The following is a 19400-nucleotide window of genomic DNA, read 5'->3' as shown; positions in this document are numbered from 1 at the left end:
ATTCAGCCTGTGCTCTGTATCCCCATTCACCGTACCTAGTAAATATGTGGTAAATTGACATTTAAGCAATAAAAAATATTAGATTATCATTAGATAAATCACTGAATCAGTAGTTTTGGTGGTAAAATCAAACTTGACTTTGAATCTATGGGAACAGATTTGCTAATTTTGGAGAGCTGCTTAATAGAAGTCACTGGGAATATATGCGATCTTTTTTACAGTCCACATCAGATAATGTGATGGAAAAACAATATTCAACTGCTTGGCACTGGTTTTGATTTGAGTCCCTTATTTTGGCATGTGGTATCACACAAAGATGAGAAAAACTCAACTGTCCATATTTGCAACTCTAGCATCTCCATCTATCCTATACCATCCAATGACGACATTCTACTCATTTTTCTATCAGCATGTCTTCCAATCAGATTCCTTCCTCACTCTCCCTAGCATATTCCAAGAATCACTTCCTCTCTGGAACACCGCAATGTCATTGAATCTGGCCTTTCTCCACTCTAGACTACCTACACATTCCATTTCCAGATGAATCTCAGTTAAATGCTAAGGTTTGCCATCTCCTCTAAGTCACCATCACATCAGTCATCATATTCCTTGCGTGCTCATACACTGCCCTCTTTAAACTCTAATGCCCATACAATTTAGTGCTTAATTTTATGATCTCTTATATATCTATTACTTCCACAACTAAACCATGAAACTATTCCTCCGGGGGATTTACATCTTATACATACAAAACCCATCATATGACGTTAGACAAAAATCCGTAAATAGCAGGTTAAAATTAGACGAAAGGTGAAGAAATGGACTCACAAAGAAGGAAAGGCAGCACACACTTCTAGAGGAAAAGGTGATAAGTATGAAAGAGACTGTGGTTGGAGATAGTTAAAAAATGATTCCCACTGTTCTTAAGAACTGCTTTCCAACCATTTAGAGATCACTAACCCCTTTGAAGAGTTTCTTAAACTTATTGGGGCTCTTTTCATTAAAAAAAAATACAAATACATTTTGTAAGAAATGTTAGGGGTTTCTGGAATCTGGTCCACCATCCCCAACCTTCCCAGGTTATTAAAATTAACAAGACCTCACCCTCAGGTTATTTCAGTAGGAATAAAAAAAACGGTTTTGGAGAACACTGTAAAAAAATGTACCATCTTAATTTTATCAGAGATTGTAAACTAGTTTGATAAAATGTTGTTTAGGGGACCAGGGAAAGACTTAAGTCAAATTCTAGTAATGCCATGAAATTCTCAAACTCTCCGGAGAAGCTGGGAGGAAGCGAGAAATAGGCAGAAAAGCCCAAGGGTATAAACCTCAACTCCAACAAAGTTTGGAATCACTCTCCTTTAGAGCACCGTTTCTGTAACCCAACAAGTAGGTGATATTGCGAGTTCCTTGAAAAAAAGGGTTTCATGATCAGGTAAGTCTAAAATCAGTAAGTTAAATGAAAAAACTTCCTTAAAAAAACTTAAAGTTTTTAACATGCGAACACTGAAACTCTAAGAAGGGGATGTGCTATATATAGCATTTCCAAAATATGTTTGGTAATAAATTCCCAGAGCATTTCCAGGGAGCAGTATTCTAGGACCTCATTTTGAGAAGCACTGTTCTATAGATTTTAAAACTCATCCTTTAAACGTTAAACTGATTTCTGTGAAAATAAAGGGTCGTCACAAAGGTGCATCAAAAATACACATTTGGGCTTTTTAGGCCTTAAAAAAGTTTCCTTTTTGTTTTAAAGAAAAAATTTTCTCTTGGTGGGAAGTTCATTAAATTGGGCAGAAAACCTAATTATTGATTTTAAAGGTTTGAAGTGATGCAGTGGTTCTCAACCCAGATGAGTATTATAATCACTGGCCACCTTTAAAAAAAGACCAGCATCCAGGTACCATCCCAGACCAATTAAATATGACTGAGGGTGGGGCTGGAGTATTGATGAGTGTTTTAACAATACCCAGATGATTCCGAAGTGCAATGGGGTAGAGTGCACTGAAAGTGTAAGAGAGCCACAAAGGTCCAATTACATTAAAAGACCAAAAATAAAAATTAAAAAAGAGAAAAGAAATAAAAGGGAAAAAAAAAGCCGCTAGTAATGGTTTCAAGCATTAAAGAAAAAAAATCTTGGTTTTCTTCTTTAGACAAACCTCCAAGTCAGAAGTATTCATCTTCAGACTCAAGCTAGTATGCAAAGATATAAGAATGCTTAACAAATCCTGTACATAAATCTGGTTAATGGACTTTTAATTCCTATAGGCAGAATATTCCCTGTTTTGGACGTCAATTTTACCCTTTCTGATAATACATGCTGGAGATACATGTTTCAGTCAGGCATCAGAGACAGAAATGAACTAAAATTACTTAATCTTTTAGAAACAAAATCAAGGATTCACAAACTATGGCATTTTATTTCAGAGCCTTTGCTTACATTTGTACAATATATTACATAATTCTTCATTGTTTGCAGATCCTAATATATACTTTATAGCTTTTATTCTATAAGCTTTTCTTCAATGTTTTGCTGTCAACAAATCTTTACAGTCCTGTACAAATCTGAATAACTTGAAACCATTTTCAACAAAATTAGTTACTGTAAGCACACACTGCAAGACTGAAAATGCTTTTCTTAGAAAAGTTGAATGTAAAGGATTCTGACACGTTAGCATCTACAACAAAACGCTTCGAAATTCTCACGTCGTATTGCCAGAAAACAAATAAAACATGCCAGCCCCGTCCAAAAAAAGTACACAGAACTACAATTAAAACAGTAAAACAGTCTGTACAGTAAAGTACTGTGTATTAACAGTGCCAGGTATTAAATAGCTTGAATGAACACATCCGCAATATACAAACGTCTTACAAAGGTGTAGAATTAAATACAAGTGCCAAACAGAACAGAGATTGGAACCATACAACGTAAAGTCAATACAGGTGAAAACAATTTTGCGTTCATTTTGGATTTTATACAAGGCATTTAATTTTTATAGGCCTACCACCCCGATTAGCTATTTATACTTAAAATAACAGCCATCCTTTTGAGACAGTTCATAGCAACAGCCTTGAACCATACCGATAAAGTTTACTTGTTCCTGAAGTCCTCTTGTTGTAGCTCATAATAAAATAAGCAATACAAATGAATTATCTGTATTTAAGGAAAAAGAAACATTTACAAGAAAACACAAAAATATAACTGTTATAATTCATTATGAATAAATATACACTTTGAACTGGCTAAGTACAATCTTTACACATTGTTTAAGATTTAATACAGTTTATTAGCCATTTTCTGTTTTCACACAATGTATTATATCAAAATTAAAAAAAAATACTGATTTATAGAAAAATGGCAAAGTACAGTAGTTCCATTCCAATTTGAAGGGGCGTGAAAAGCCACTGCAAGACCTTTTAGCCTAATTCAAACCTGTAAACATGTTCAGTCTTTTTTAAAGAGAATCTTTAATATTTGGTTATCAGGATTGATGTCTAATATCCTGTTAACTGCAGGTTCTGAATTTATTACATGTGCTTGAGTTATACAATTAAAGCCACCCTAAGGTGACTTGCTTTAAAAAACAATTAGCTTGTACAAATGAAAATAGGTTCATATTTTTTCATAAATAAATGGAAAAATATCAAATGTTCCAGCTTTAACAAAATACAAGGGAATACATATACAGTAAGTTATCTTAACATGTTGTGGCCGCCCAATGACTACGCTTACTGTATTGTCTCTACAGGCAGTGAAAAGCCTCCATTTGCCACAGTGGAAGGCCTTCAAGTTACCAGACACACAATTCCCAGACAAGTTGGAAACAATTATTGCTTGAGGAAAAGCAGTTCATTGTACTTTTTCTTCATAAAAAAAGTGCACTTAAGTGCCAAGTCAGCTTGTCAAGAAACAATTTTTAAATATAAAATAGTGCTTGTCTGATTTTTTATTTTTTGTGCCACTGTGCAGTATAAAAAAAGACGTGGCTCTCAACAGCCATTAAGTGCAAAGTGCTTTAGCAAGTCCTGCTGTCACCTGCACTCAACTGACATTCCATTCTGTGACGTGCTGGACATTGATGGTTCAGCTAATGTTAACATAACAGCAGCCGTTATGGAGCTGGACGAAGGTGAAGACGATGACGAGGATGTAGCAGCACCTAAGGCGAAGGGAAACCAACAGCTTAATAACACGCATATACAACAGTAGAAGGAAGTAAAGCACTTGTCCTCTAAACTAAAATTCTGCTGTGTTCTCCAAAATCATTTAGCTTACTGCGAGAGCAGTCAATGCTTACAAGACCATTATGTAAAGAATGAAAACCTAGTGCATCTCAAGTAACAAGGCACTGCCAAACCACAGGAGAAGCAACGACAAAGGACAGACCAGGGAACGCTCTTGCGCGGATCAAAGAGGAAAATGAACAGTGTTCTCAGTCTACAGAGACATGGAAATAAAACAAAAGGTAGACTTCCGTAATAATGAAACAAATGTCAAAAAGATCTTCCAATCCAACAGGAAAAATTTGTAATCCATCCCCACATCTTTCCCCCCCTCCCAATTCCTGTATGTTTCTGCTTCTGGAGTTCCTTATAAAATTAAATGGTGATGAGAAGGGAAAGCTAATTGCTTCTTAAAGTTGGGAAAAATAACTACTACCACACATCACATCATAACTACTGCATTTTCCTCCACTTGGTTTACAAAGCAAATGACACATTAGTTATTTTCCTCACAGAAATTCTCTCATTGCTATAAATCAGTGTTTGAAAACTTATTTTTTAATGAATACATGCACAAAGTAAACGAAATCGTTCAGTGCTGGGATATTAAAGTGGAAAAGCTAATCTCCCTCTCATCCAGGACCCTCCTAACCCTCCAAATTCCCCTCCCCACTGTTACCAGCTGCTTCACAATCTTTAAAACTCCACAACAGGGACTGGCAAATTATTGCCCCAGGGCCAAATCTGACCTGCCTGTTTTTGTCAAGAAAATTTTATTGGAACACAGCTATGCCCATTTCTTTACATCTTGCCTACAGCAAATTTCATAAGGTCAAGTAGTTCTAAAGAGACTACAAGGCCCACAAAGCCCAAAATATTTACTATCTGTCTCTACAGAAAATGTCTACAACCCCAGTTCTAGAGGAATTTTTTTCGTAGAATCTAGAGATATGATATGCACATTTAAAATGAAAACACTAGTAACTTCGCTTTTAAAAACCCAAGTGGAAGCACAGTATAGAGTCTGACTCTTGGTTTTTACACTTAACAATCTGAGGAGATGATTCCTTATCAGTACATATATAGACTTACCTCTTTTTCTTTTCAAACCTGAATAGTGTTCCACTATATTTATGAATTGTAACTAAATAATTCCTAGTCTTTTGCTGTTACCGACATCAAATGAATACTTTGAGCATTATAAATAAAAATTTAAACGTCTACTTATTTTTCACCAATGCCATATTTTACTGGAGAATACAAGTTAATGATTTCTATCTGCTATTATAAATATTACCGTAACAAGCGTCTTTGTGACCACATATTGTTCCTTGGGACCTATTCTTAGAACTAAAAGTAGCTAGTTCTCCAAACACACAGTCAAAGAGTTTCCCAAGATAACTGTGCCTGCGATAAAGGCTACTTCGTTGTAGTATGCTTTGCTTTATTGCCCTTCAAAGATACTGTGTTTTTTAACAAATTGAAGGTTTGTGGCAACCCTGAATCCAGAAGTCTATTGCAGCATTTTTTCCAACAGTATTTGTTCACTTTGTGTCTCTGTGTCACATTCTGGTAATTCTCACAGTATTTCAAACTTTTTCATTATTATTATGTTATATTTGTTATGGTGATCTGTGAGCACAGATCTTTGATGTTACTACCGTAATTGCTTTGGGATGCCATGAACCATGCCCATATAAGACAGTGAACTTATTTGACTGTTGAAATGACAACAAAGGATTTCGAATATTACATAAATTTAGTTAATGGAGCAGCAGCAGGGTGTGAGAGCACCGACTCAAATCCGGAAAGAAGTTCCACTGTGGGTAAAATGCTTTCAAACAGCATTGGAGAGAAATCGTTTATGGAAGGAAGAGTCACTTGATGCAGCAAACTTCCTTGTTGTCTTATTGTAAGAAACTGCCATGGCCACCCCAGGCTTCAGCAACCACCACCCGGATCAGTCAGCAGCATCAACATCGAGGCAGGACCCTCCACCAGCAAAAAGATCACAATGACGGCTCAGATCATGGTTAGCATTTTTAACAATAAAGTATTTTTAACTGAGGTACGTACATCGTTTCTTTTCTTCGACGTGATGCTATTGCACACTTAACAGACTACAGTATAGTGTAATCATAACTTTCATATGCACTGGGAAGCCAAAAAATTCATGTGACTCATTTTATTGTGATATTTGCTTTATTGTGGTATTCTAGAAAAGAACCCGCAACATCTCTGAGGTAGACCTGAGCTTTGTTTCGGCAGCCCCAGAAAACTAAGACAACACCCTTCCCTCAGATTTTAACTTCTCTCACTTCCTCTGGTCATTCGGGTCTCAAAGAAAATGTCCCAGCCATTGGTAAGCTAATGCAAGCCACCCAATCACTGCCTTAACATTGCCCTAGTCTCTTCACAGTCTGAAATATTAGTTTTGGCGGAAAAGCAGACTGTAAGCTCCGTGAAAGTGAATATTATGGTTTGAGATAACTGTTTCTTTTGATAAATTTTCCCACTTGATAGATGAGGAAAATAAGCCAGAGGGATTAAAGAGCCTGCCTGAAGATACACAAACACAACTCACGTGAGCCCAACTGCACAGTCGCAAACTGCTTTATGTTTAAGTAAAGTAAGGTAAAAACACTTACTTTCTCTCTCTTTCTTCTTTAAACGCTTTCTCCTCCGATCAATGGAAGCTACTTCAGATTTTAATGACAGATAATGTTTTCTGATTTCTTGCAGTTTTTCTTGAAGAATTGTGATACGCTCAGCACTTGTCATATTCTCCAGGTCCGCTGTGAATTTAAAACTTTCATTAATATGCATTTGTGAACACAATTTTAATATATAAGAGAGAGAACATATAGTGTGGCTGTAGAATGAGGAAGACAGATAAACTAAAATTAGGCTTGTAAACATTTGTTTGCCGAAGATTTTTTTTCCCTAGCCTAGAGCAATGCTCGGCACTAACACATGCATGGTAGTTTTTGAATGAATGAGTGTGTAGAATTAAAGATCTTAGGACCTAAACATAGAGGTTAAAAATTCCACATTTACCAGAAAGAAAAATCCCACATTCATGTACAGTATCACCACAGTACAACATTAATTTGCATATTTTTTGAATGTTAGGACTGTGGATAAATTTTTGTCTTTCGTCTGCTTTTTGTTCTTTTCTTAAAGTTTATCTCTTAATGCATGTCCCATCAACTTTTTTTGGCCGCAGCGCATGGCGCGTGGAACTTCCCCGGCCAGGGATGGAACCCACGCCCCCTGCAGGGGAAGCATGGGGTCTCAACCGCTGGACCGCCAGAGGAGTCCCCTCCTTTCGTTCTTTTTTAGATTCTTCTAATACTTTTATGTTGGAGGAAAGCTTTCACACGCTCTAAAGCACTTTCAGTCCCCTAAGACTCTTTCCCTGTGTGAGAAACTGTGGTAGTCTCTTTTTCACGCCCGTCACTCAGCTGCAGTGACCAGTGATTCATGGCAGACTTTGCCTCACTTATGCCTCCATCCACTCCCCACCTTACACCAGGCTTTTACAGCAAACTGCTGACACAGCAGAAATACCTCATCAATGCTGACGTGTGCCTCAAATGCCTTACAAGTTATCTTTCAGCAATTTTCTGTTCAAATCAAGATCCAAATAAGCTACACTGCAGTGAATGGTTATTATGTCTCTCAGTCTGGTTACAGCCACTTTTCCAGAATTACTGGCATCAAGAATTACTAGGATGCAGTTTCTGCTGCTTAACTGCTGATTTAATGTATGTCACTTACACATCTGAAAACTCCATTTGTAAACTTTGGGTAATCGATTACTAGGTTCTTTGAGGTCAGGATCCTTATCACCATTCTTTCCACATTTTCCTGGAGACTGCGTCCTAGCAGGAGATTTGGTACCATGAGCCTTCATTCCACTGGAAACAGATTTGACGGGCTGAGCCTTAGTTACACTTTCACCAGCAGAAAGCTCTTCACTATCACTACTATTTGCTGAAAAAAAAAAAAAAGAAGAAGAAGAAAAGTGTTAGTAAATAGAAAAGTACACAGTGTCACAGATTTTAGTGGACAATTTAAAGTTAACCATTTGAATTTATTACTACAGTAAACAACTTGCTTTACAGACCCTGCCTAAAAACCTGGAAAATCATTAAGTATAAACACAGCAGTATCTCAGTTAAGGAAAACAAAACCAAAAACTCTTCTTACCTGAATTGTCAATAACATATTTTTAAAAAACACTCAAACTAATCTTTCATTACACCTGGTAGACTATCAAATATACAGTAATTATTTAAATGGCTTTTAACTCTATTACGTTAATATATATAAAGTAGAATACAGCATCTTTTAAAATGACTCATAATGGAAACCTCTTAACTTTCATAATTTAAACTGTGTACAGATTGTGTACATGTCACACTTTCCTACTCCTTTGGCCACAAACAGTGATGCATAATCATCATATTTAATAAAGAATTCTTTGGGAATAAACTCTAAACTTTGTTACATACAATGATTCTTTAAGAAACTCCTACATCATAGTTGTTGACTAAAATAAACCATCAGTTTTACCCTGGTAAATATATTCAGTAATTTATTTAAAAATACAGGGCTTCCCTGGTGGCACAGTGGTTGAGAGTCCGCCTGCCAATGCAGGGGACGCGGGTTCGTGCCCCGGTCCGGGAAGATCCCGCATGCCGCGAAGTGGCTGGGCCTGTGAGCCATGGCCGCTGAGCCTGCGCGTCCGGAGCCTGTGCCCCGCAGTGGGAGAGGCCACAACAGTGAGAGGCCCGCGTACCGCAAAAAAAAAAAAAAAATAATAATAATAATAATAAAATAAATAAAAAAATAAATGCAGAAGTCTATGTAATAATTATGTTACATCTGCCATTGCTGATTAAAGCCTCAGGACTAGAATGGAAATGCTTAACACCTTGACATGTGAACAGGTTATGGGACTGGTATTTCCATAAATTACCTCTTTCTGGATGCAAAGCATTATTGTAGATTCTATGAGAGTTAATTCACTTTACTAAATTATTCTCAGAGAACTGTTTCCTCATTCTGATTTATCAAGTCGTAAGCCCAATAATTAAAATGGGAGAATATGCGGTCAACTGCTATTATCTCTCAATTATATGAATATGTTAATTGACTTGCTGACGATGAGCCCTCTTAGAGAATGTCATTTAAAAGTCTTGAAGATAAAAACATCAGAGTGTAATAAAAAACACTCTGAATATCCTATCAGTTACTCCAAATAAGTGATCAATTTGGCATCAAATTTATCGATTTTCATTTCCTGATTCTTCATTTAACCAAAAAAAAAGTATAGTTAAGCTCTAAAAGCCTGAAAAGTGTTCCAGATAGGAAAGACACACAGCAACTCCTCCCACTGTGGTGTTTTGGGAATAAAGAATCTCCACCACTCTTTTATACATACGTTTAAAGAATCCCTTCCCAGTCCCCCCACTGCTGCTCTGGAACCCCTGGCAACTCCTAGCTAAGCCACCCAAGGCTTGGGCCCACTCTGATGCAGTGGTCTGCCTCAGCTTGGCTTTCATGGCCTTGCTGAACACAGCCGCCCGGGGCCCCAAAGGATGCCATATTCACCGCCTGGAAGTCATATGGGCTCAGCAGAACCTCGGGGAACTGGCCGCATAACCCTTTTCTGCACTGAAGTGCAGCCAAGCCGGCCGATAGCAAAGGTCAGGCAGTGGAGGTGGCAGGAGTCTCCTGGAAGAGCAGCAGGAGGTCAGTGTGGGACACCTGAAAAGAAATTCTTTACATATTTTCTGCTTCTTACTTTGTCTACAAAAGAGAGATAAAATGTGCAGCTCTCAGGAGAAATACAGTATATATATTCCTGTAGGTTGATAAACAGAATCATTGCTAAAGTCATTAGTTACAACATATTTAACCAGAGTATTCTTACAGCTGCTCTTAGATACATAGTCTAGGATACCGAAGATAAAGGTAGTGCACGGGAGTTACTGGATTTACAGCTCTAAAGCTATCTTGATTGTTCTCTTCCAGGCAGATTTTGCCTGGAAGAATTACAAAGCAATCAATTTCCTTGTAATAAAAATAATATATAACTCAAGCATTTCATAATATGTAATATATATAAAATGGCAAAAGAACAGTTGAACATAAAACTAACGAAGATGTTGATGTTTATATTATATTGGCTACTATTTTTTAAAAGATTACCTGATCATTCATCAGCAATCAGTACCACTGCTGAATAATAAATTGCTCAATCCTAGAATTTACCTAGGATCAAAAGACTTCTGTGTGATTTTACTGGTGGGGGAGGGGGGCGGTTTGTTAGAGACGAAATCAAAATATTAACTGTCCCGTATCCTGAATACCCTTTTCTTAATGGGGAAAAGACATATCCACCATTATCTTTATATTTAAAAAATTTAGAGATTTCACACTTACTGCCTTTGCCTTTCTTTTTGTTGTTTACCACTGTTGCTTTATGGCTTCGTTTCTGCTTTTTTGATGAACTTCCTCCTCCCTGAGCTTCTTTCACTCTTTTCTGACCTGTACAGGCTTTGATGGGAAAGAAATTATTAAGTAACACAAAATAAAATCAAGCTTGCCCCAGGTATAAATTAATTCCCCATTCTAGAAGAATAGACCAATTCTGAGACTATACCTGTTTTTTATGAGATTTATAATTTGTCATAGAAATTACCACAATTTTTAAAATAAATCATCATTAATGAGCTGAATTATTACACATAATTAGAGTTTTTTAAAAAGCAGATAAAGTATGCACATCATTCTTAGAAAAATCAGATATAAACTGAATATAGTTCTCAATATAGTACTGGGAGTTTATGAGTCTAGTAATTCAAAAAAAGGTATATAATGAAAATAAAAGCTGAAATTTGTTAAAATTCAATAAAACCAAAATATTAAGATTTAACTACAGGTTAAAATAGTAATTATATGTATTATAATGATATTAATGAAAATTTTAATGACAATATTAATGGAATAAATTTTAGTAGTAATTCACAATTATAATAACAAATTTATTATACAGACAATTTATTATAAATTTACAACAACAATAACTTAGCTCCCAGGGCAACGGTTAACACGTATACCATTTACAAATCTAGCATAGTAGTTTATTCCAAAATATTATAAATGTCTCCCTTTCTTCAAGGACAAGCCCAAGTCCTACCTTCCCCGATGCCCAACCTTCAATGATCAATCATTACTCCAAACTATAGTTTCTCAGCCACTAATCTGATCCTCAGCATCTACTGTTTTTCTATATCTTCCTAATTATATGCACTGTTTCTCAGACTATACAGTAATCTTTTTCCTGACATTAATGAAGTCTTAATCTCTATTCCATTCCGAAGTCAGATACTATAATAACACAATATAATTAATACCATGATAGAATTATGCCATGTTTGTTTAAAAAAAAATGTTTCTTAGTCCTGTTACAATGGTAAAATCAACCATGAATATACAAGACATGGCTTCGTTGGTAAAAAATGGAACAGGCTATTAAATGTCTTGTTTGTAAGTTCTCAGTTTTCTGTTTTTTTAATGGGTTACATCTAATAGATAACTTTTCCTAATGCTCTTTTAATATAACAAAATGAAACATAAAGAAAGTGATTTAGATATTATCTATATTAAAGTACAGAATCTTAAAAACAATTGCCAGATTTCTCTCCAAGAGTTTATTTCTGAAACTTTCAGCTACAAGAAATAAAAAGCTTACTGTAGGCTACACTGGAAGGCAATCCTAAATCTAAATTGTAAAACTTACATTTTCACTTTTTTTTTTTTTAAATGGCCGTGCCAGGAGGCATGCAGGATCTTAATTCCCTGACTGGGGATCAAACCCATGCCCCCTGCAGTGGAAGCACGGAGGCTTAACCACTGGACCGCCAGGGAAGTCCCTTACATTTTTACTTTTAAAATCAAGTGAATTCTGGGACTTCCCTGGCGGTCCAGTGGTTAAGAATCTGCCTTCCAATGCAGGGGACGCGGGTTCAATCTCTGGTAAGGGAACTGAGATCCCACATGCCGCGGGGCAACTAAGCTGGTGCACCACAGCTAAAGAGCCCATGCGCTCTGGAGCCCACGTGCCAAACTAGAGAGCCCGTGAGTTGCAATTAATGAGCCTGCGCACTCTGGAGCCCGCATGCCACAAGTAGAGAGAAGCCTGCGTGTCACAACTACTGAAGCCTGCACACCTGGAGACTGTGCTCCGTAACAAGAGAAGCCACTGCAATGAGAAGCCCATGCACCGCAAGGAAGAGTAGACCCCGCTTGCCGCAACTAGAGAAAGCCCGCGCGCAGCAACAAAGAAGACCCAATGCAGCCAAAAATAAATAAATTTACAAGGAAAAAAAAAGTTTATCATATTATTGAAATAGTTGAAAGCCTCTCTAATCATCTGTGATAAATGCTTCTTTCATTTTCAGAATTACTCTATTTATGCCTGGATAATTCAGTTCCATGAGATAGTATGGCACACAAACATAATCACAGTAGCTGTGTGTGTGAATGTACAAAAAAGAAAATTTACTGCAACTACATATATATATATATATATATGTGTGTATATATATATATATATATATATATATATATATATATATATATATATTTTTTTTTTTTTTTTTCGCGGTACGCGGGCCTCTCACTGTTGTGGCCTCTCCCGTTGCAGAGTACAGGCTCCGGACGCGCAGGCTCAGCGGCCATGGCTCACGGGCCCAGCCGCTCCGCGGCATGTGGGATCTTCCCGGACTGGGGCACGAACCCGTGTCCCCTGCATCGGCAGGCGGACTCTCAACCACTGCGCCACCAGGGAAGCCCGCAACGATATTTTTTACTTAATTTCTTTAAACGTTTTAAGTCAAGATTTGTGATAATGTTATGTCAATTATATCTCAAGGAAACTAGAAAAAGAAAAAAAAAGGTTTGTGTGAGAAAACTTGGAATTAACTAATTTGGTCTGGATCATATCTCTTTTTTAAGTTTAGCTAAACACCTGAAGTTAGCATAGTAAAATCTGGTATGTTATATAAAATACATACCCTAGTGCTGTATCTTTATACTGGAAAAGTGTGTTTCAAAGCCAAGTGTCAGCCTAGAGCGTATTAATTTAAAGACACCTCAGTGAAGTGGTTTATAAGTAAAATGATGACAGAAGTAGAGCTACAGCACCATCAAAAAGCCACTAATACTTTCGGGAAGTACTAAATTCAGTACTAATTTCAACTTCATGGAAAAATCAAGAGTATTACTATAGGTTATTAACAGAGACACTGGTCCTTCAAATTTGGAAGCTCTGCATCTAAGAAAGCATCAAATTCCTTTACAAAGGCTTGAAAATCAGTCTGACACGGTTGTCTGAGGAAAGCAGTGCCTGCAGAGCTGGTTGCTCCAACCTCGCACATACAGTATTTGGTTAAGGGTGGAGGGGTCTGTCAGTAAATCAAAATGTTTGTGAGAAACTGCACACGGCAAGGGCAAACACAATGTTACACAAATATATTTAAGCCGCTCACGCCATACAGTCACTCAGTGCATCGTGAGTTTTCAAGTAGGTCTGAATTTGGGCCTGGGTGCGGTTTCTAGCACGTGTCTGGTCGGCTGTGAAATGGCAGGGGCAGCTGAAGCAGAGGACATTCAGTTCTTCTCAAGCTTTTAAACACACTCCACTCTTCCTTACAACAAATTACCTTCCAAATTTCTGTTTCTGCCACGTTCACACAAGTACTCCATGTAAACACCTCACACTTGTAACGAGAGATACTATAAACCCGTAAGGGAACAGAGCCCTGCGCACCTCACCTTTCTCAGGATGCTCTGCTTCGGGCTGATTACTGCTGCTGGAGCTCACGCTGGCGTCGAAGCCCGCGGGCGAGCTGTTCCCTTCCGACTGGAGGTCCTGGAGCTCCCCGGCCACACTATCCACTTCGATTGTGCTATCAGTCTCACTCTTGATACTGCGGACTTCTTCTTGGTTTGGGGCCAGCGGCTCCGATACTGTTACAGAAGACGGCTGCCGACTGGCTTCCGTCACGGTGACTGAGGAAGGCGACTCGGGTGTCGTGGGAGGGGTGTTGAGCACTGAGTTACTGCCACTACTCGGAAATTCCGATTTTTTGTCACTGACCTCCGCCGGCTTTTCCTCGGTGGGTTTGTCGTCGGCACTGGGTGGCGGCGGGGCAGCCAGCTCCGCGCCGGGGGAGCAGCTCTCCTCCTCGGCCACGGTCTGCAGGGACCCCTCCACCGGGCCCTCCTCCGGGGCAGGATGGGGCGGGGAGGCCGCAGCCTCGGTGTCAGAGTCAGAGAAAAGCTCTTTCAGCGTTTTTTTAGGCCACTGTCCCTGAATACTTGACCAGACATCTTTTCGATCTTTAGCTCTGCTGTTCTGAAGTCTTTCATCAGAGTTATTTGAAAGTTTTATCCTTTTTTCGGCAACTTCTGAAAATCCTGAATAGAAACCAGTTGTCCGCAGAGACTTTCTTTTCTCCTCCAAACCGTTGTATTTCTTAGTTGGTGTCGTCTTTGCTTTTGATTTTTCTTCTTCATCTTCATCTGAAGAGCTGTTGCTACTGTTTTCTATGCAGAGGGGTTCTTTGCTCTTGGCCTTCTCTTCCTTTTTGCCAGGTGATCCGGTTTTTAAACACTCCTCGGTATTGCAATACCTTCTCTTACCACGTTTTGCCGGTGGCTTTGAAGATTTGTCTGTGGCGTCCTTCTTGACATCCTTTCTCTTTTTTGTGATGTCATCTTCTTCCTCATAATCCGTATCTTCGGATAATCCTTCTATATCTTTTCTTAATCTTTCTGGAGATTTCGACGCGGATTTGGCTATTACCAAATCTGCATGGACTTTGTTTTCTTCTAGCAAAGATGAACTGTTCTGTTCCTCTTTTGAAATAAGATCATTTCTGGTGTGGGTCAAATGATCAACCTTAGACTCTTCTTTGCCATTGTTATCTAGGTCTTGAACACCTGTCTCATCCTCTTGCTCACTGTCGTCAGCAGAACTTTCAGAAGCTAGAAAAGAAAGAGAAAACGAGTATGATCAGAACACTAGCAATGTCTTCTCTGTGCCAGCTAACATAAACATGGACTAGCTCCTATGTTTATAACTACCCCAGGTTGCTAGGTTTTATCCTCGTTTTACAAGTGAGGAAACTGAGCTTCAGAAAGTGAAGACATTCACACAATGATGGAAATGTTCTATATCATGACTATAGTGGTAGTGACACTACTGTATACTTCTGCCAAAACTCATCAAATTGTAAACATAAAAGTGGTGACTTTCATTGTTCGTAAATTATACCTCAGTAAAGCTGATTATAAAAAAGAAAGAATTTTCTACAAATTTATGAGCACAAAATAGGGGAGTTAGGATGTAGTCCAAGGTTGTTCTAACTCCAAAGTCTATATTCTTATAAAAGCGTAGCCTTCATTTTTAATGTAGCAATGATCATTCAAAGATTTTGTGAGCAATGTATTTCCACGGTAGATGCTTTAAAGAACAACATAATTAAGTAACTTAGACTTTATATAAACGTATCTATAGAATTTATTTCTTAAGTGTTCATTTTAGTAAATAAATTCAATTAACTATTAAAAAATAATAGTTTTTATTATGATTTTAACATACCATTTATTGAGAAACTGTTATATATCAGGTACCTTGAAATGCAATGCACAGATCATCTCATTCAATCTCACCATAACCCTATGAGCGTGTTATTAGCCCCATTTTATAGTTTAGGAGACTAGGAGTTAGAGAGGCTAAGTAAACCACCCCAAAGAGCTAAAATAAGTCAAGATCAAATCTAAATCTAAGTCGTCTGACTCCAGAATTTAGAATCTTAACTACACTACACTCTACAGAGAAGTCCATGTATATTCTTTAGCTAAATTTGTTAAAAGTAAAAACTAATTGATACAGTTAAGATGGTTAAAAACATTTAATCGTTTCAATGTGTTCCTAAATAATTGAATTTTTAAAATTATTCAAGCAATACATGTACATGGTTAAAACAAATTTAGACTCATAATAAAACACCAAAAGCTCTTTTCTTCCCTCGCCAGCCTCCAAAATGTTGTAACTATTTCCTCGGATAGTTACTATCGTTATCTCTTAATAATATGCCATTCGTTGATACGTATAAGCAGTGAGGATTTTCTCTCTTATTAATACCTCTACTCCCTTCTGCCACACTTTCTACGCAAGTGGTGTTGGGAAGTTGGACAGCCGCATGTGAATCAATGAAGTTAGAACACATCCTCACTCCATACACAAAAATAAACTCAAAATGGCTTAAAGACTTAAGTATAAGACATGACACCATAAAACTCCTAGAAGAGAACATAGGCAAAACATTCTCTGACATAAATTGTACCAGTGTTTTCTTAGGTTCATCTTCCAAGGCAACAGAAATAAAAGCAAAAATAAACAAATGGACCTAAGCAAACTTACAAGCTTTTGCACAGCAAAGGAAACCACAAACAAAACGAAAAGACAACCTATGGACTGGGAGAAAATGTCTGCAAATGATGCAACGGACAAGGGCTTAATTACCAAAATATAAAAATAGCTCATACAACTCAATAAAAAAAAAAAAAAACCTACTGAAAAGTGGGCAGAAAACGTAAACAGACATTTCTCCAAAAAAGACATACAGATGGCCAACAGGCACACGAAAAAATGCTCAACCTCACTAATTATTAGAGAAATGCAAATCAAAACTACAATGTGGTACCACCTCACAGCAGTCAGAATGGCCATCATTTAAAAAGTCTACAAATAACAAATGCTGGAGAGGGTGTGGAGAAAAGGGAACTCTCCTACACTGTTAGTGGGAATGTAACTTGGTCCAGCCACTATGGAAAACAGTATGGAGGTTCCTTAAAAAGACTAAAAACAGAGTTGCCATATGATCCAGCAGTCCCACTCCTGATAATATATATCCAGAGAAAACTATAATTTGAAAAGATACATGCACCCCAATGTTCACAGCAGCACTATTTATAACAGCCAAGACATGGAAGCAACCTAAATGTCCACTGACAGATGACTGGATAAAGAAGATGCGGTACATATATACAATGGAATGCTACTCAGCCATAAAAAAAAGAATGAAAGAATGCCATTTGCAGCAACATGGAGAGACCTAGAGATTATCATACTAAGCAAAGTAAGTCAGAAAGAGAAAGACATATTGATACCATATGATATCACTTATATGTGGAATCTAAAATATTACACAAATAAATTTATTTATGAAACAGAAACAGATTTCACAGACATAGAAAATAAGCTTATGATTACCAAAGGGTAAAGGGGGTGGGGAGGGATAAGTTAGGAGTTTGGGATTAGCAGATACAAAATACTATATATAAAATAGACAACAAGGTCCTGTATAGCACAGGGAACTATATTCAAAATCCTGTAATAAACCATAATGGAAAAGAATATGAAAAAGAATATGTATATATATATGTGTAACTGAACCACTCTGTTGTACTCGGAAACTAACACAACATTGTAAATCAACTATACTTCAGTAAAAAAAAAATAAAAAATAAAATAAAATCAGAAACATAAGATATTGTACAAGAACAGAATTGTATAAAGCATGCAGAAAACAGAGTTCTTGAAAATTAAAAACATTACAGCTGTCAATAAGCATTACAGCAGTAAATTAAATAGTAAAAGGACTAAAAGATAAAGTTGAGAAAATTTCTAAGAAATTAGAGGAAAAAGACAAAAGAATAAGTAATATGTCCCTGCCAAAAGATAAGAATATTAGAGTATACTGCAGAAGGTTCAATAGCAATATAATGGCAGGTTGAGAGACACACAGAGAGAGAGAGAGAGAGAGAGAGAGAGAGAGAACAGTGAAATGCAGAGGAGGAAATCAACAAAATAATTCATGAAAACTATCCAGAACAGAAAGACACAAGTTTCTAGAATGAAACAACTTAGTAAGTACACACCACAGTGGATGAAAATACATCCACACAAGGTATAATCCTGTGAAATTTTAGGACATTAGAAACAAAGATTCAAGATTCCAGAAAAAGGGAAAGGCAAAAACAAGCAATAAAACAAGTCACATACAAAGAATCAGAAACTAGAAGAGCTCTGGACTTCACAGAAATAACACTGTAAGCAAAAAAACAGTGGAACAATGTCAGTAAAATAATTAAGGAAAAACGTCCAACCCCACTAAACCATGAATAAAGATATTTTCAGATATGGACAGTCTCTAAAAATGTATCTTCCCTCTTATTCACTTGTTCTTAAAATTTACTAGAGAATGTGCTCCACCACAATGAGTATACCAAAGAAGGTTAAAAAAACACATCAGATATCCAAAACAAAGAAATTCTAGGGACCGCTTTGAAGAGAGAGCTCTAAAAAGTTCCCAGGAAGAGAACTGTGCATCAGATGTAGAAGGAAACCAGTGCAGACCGTGCAGTGTATTTCCAAAGGAAGTCACATGGAGGGCTATCATCCCCAAGATGCCTCCTGCCATCAACTAGATTCTTTGTATGTATTTTAGCTTGTTTCCACCATTTGGTGATGAAATTCCAGCTCTCCCCTCAATGTCTTGTGTGCCATCACCTGAATCGGATAATGACGTCACTTTACCCAGCAAAAACATTTTGTTTTGACCTACGCCTGAAAGCCAGGCGTATGTCTGGGAAGCCTGGAGTCTGAAAACGCACAGGACCTTCCTACTCCCACTGAACATATTCCTTTTGGTCACCCTCTGAGACTACGTCAGATATCCCTGTGGGGAGCCCCGATGTTTCCCAGAACGGCCTCATTACCTTGCCCTACTGAATTCCCTTCCAGAGGCTTTTGTAGACTCACAAAGAAGCTTAATATGACCTAGAGAGTCTATTCAGATAACATTCTCAGGGAGCCTTCATCTAAGTGGAAATACTGCCTTTTTTACATAGCTAGGTTTACGCTCGCCACGGTTTTCAGAAAACTAAATAATATCCTCTTTAGGAATATATATAGGTTTAATATAATTCTAAAGAAAAGTAAAAGAATGATTAAGTCAGAATATTAATTACTTTTCAGGGAGACATAACTATTTTAAGTAAATACTACTTGGTCACCACTGTGGTAGACA

General features: G+C 37.4%; 1 protein-coding gene across 6 annotated transcripts in view; it reads right to left on the bottom strand.

Annotated features, from left to right (window-relative positions):
- Nucleotides 1-2393: 2393 nt before the first annotated feature.
- Nucleotides 2394-19400, bottom strand: part of ARID4B (AT-rich interaction domain 4B) — a 126780-nt gene continuing 109773 nt past the window's right edge. For 4 of the 6 annotated variants that reach the window (XM_019941538.3, XM_019941540.3, XM_019941541.3 and 1 more), the window contains 5 exons: nucleotides 14074-15288; nucleotides 10678-10791; nucleotides 8005-8220; nucleotides 6873-7019; nucleotides 2394-4160 (listed from right to left, as the gene is read on the bottom strand). In XM_019941538.3, coding sequence (XP_019797097.1) covers nucleotides 4033-4160; nucleotides 6873-7019; nucleotides 8005-8220; nucleotides 10678-10791; nucleotides 14074-15288 — 1820 coding nt within the window. In that variant the 3' untranslated portion in view covers nucleotides 2394-4032. The other 2 variants (XM_033841555.2, XM_073793650.1) reach the window with 2 other exon arrangements.

The sequence above is a fragment of the Tursiops truncatus genome, chromosome 16, assembly GCF_011762595.2.
Source record: "Tursiops truncatus isolate mTurTru1 chromosome 16, mTurTru1.mat.Y, whole genome shotgun sequence".
NCBI classification, from domain to species: domain Eukaryota; kingdom Metazoa; phylum Chordata; class Mammalia; order Artiodactyla; family Delphinidae; genus Tursiops; species Tursiops truncatus.
The sequence above is the reverse complement of the archived record's forward strand: the minus strand, read 5'-3'. Positions and strand labels throughout refer to the sequence as shown.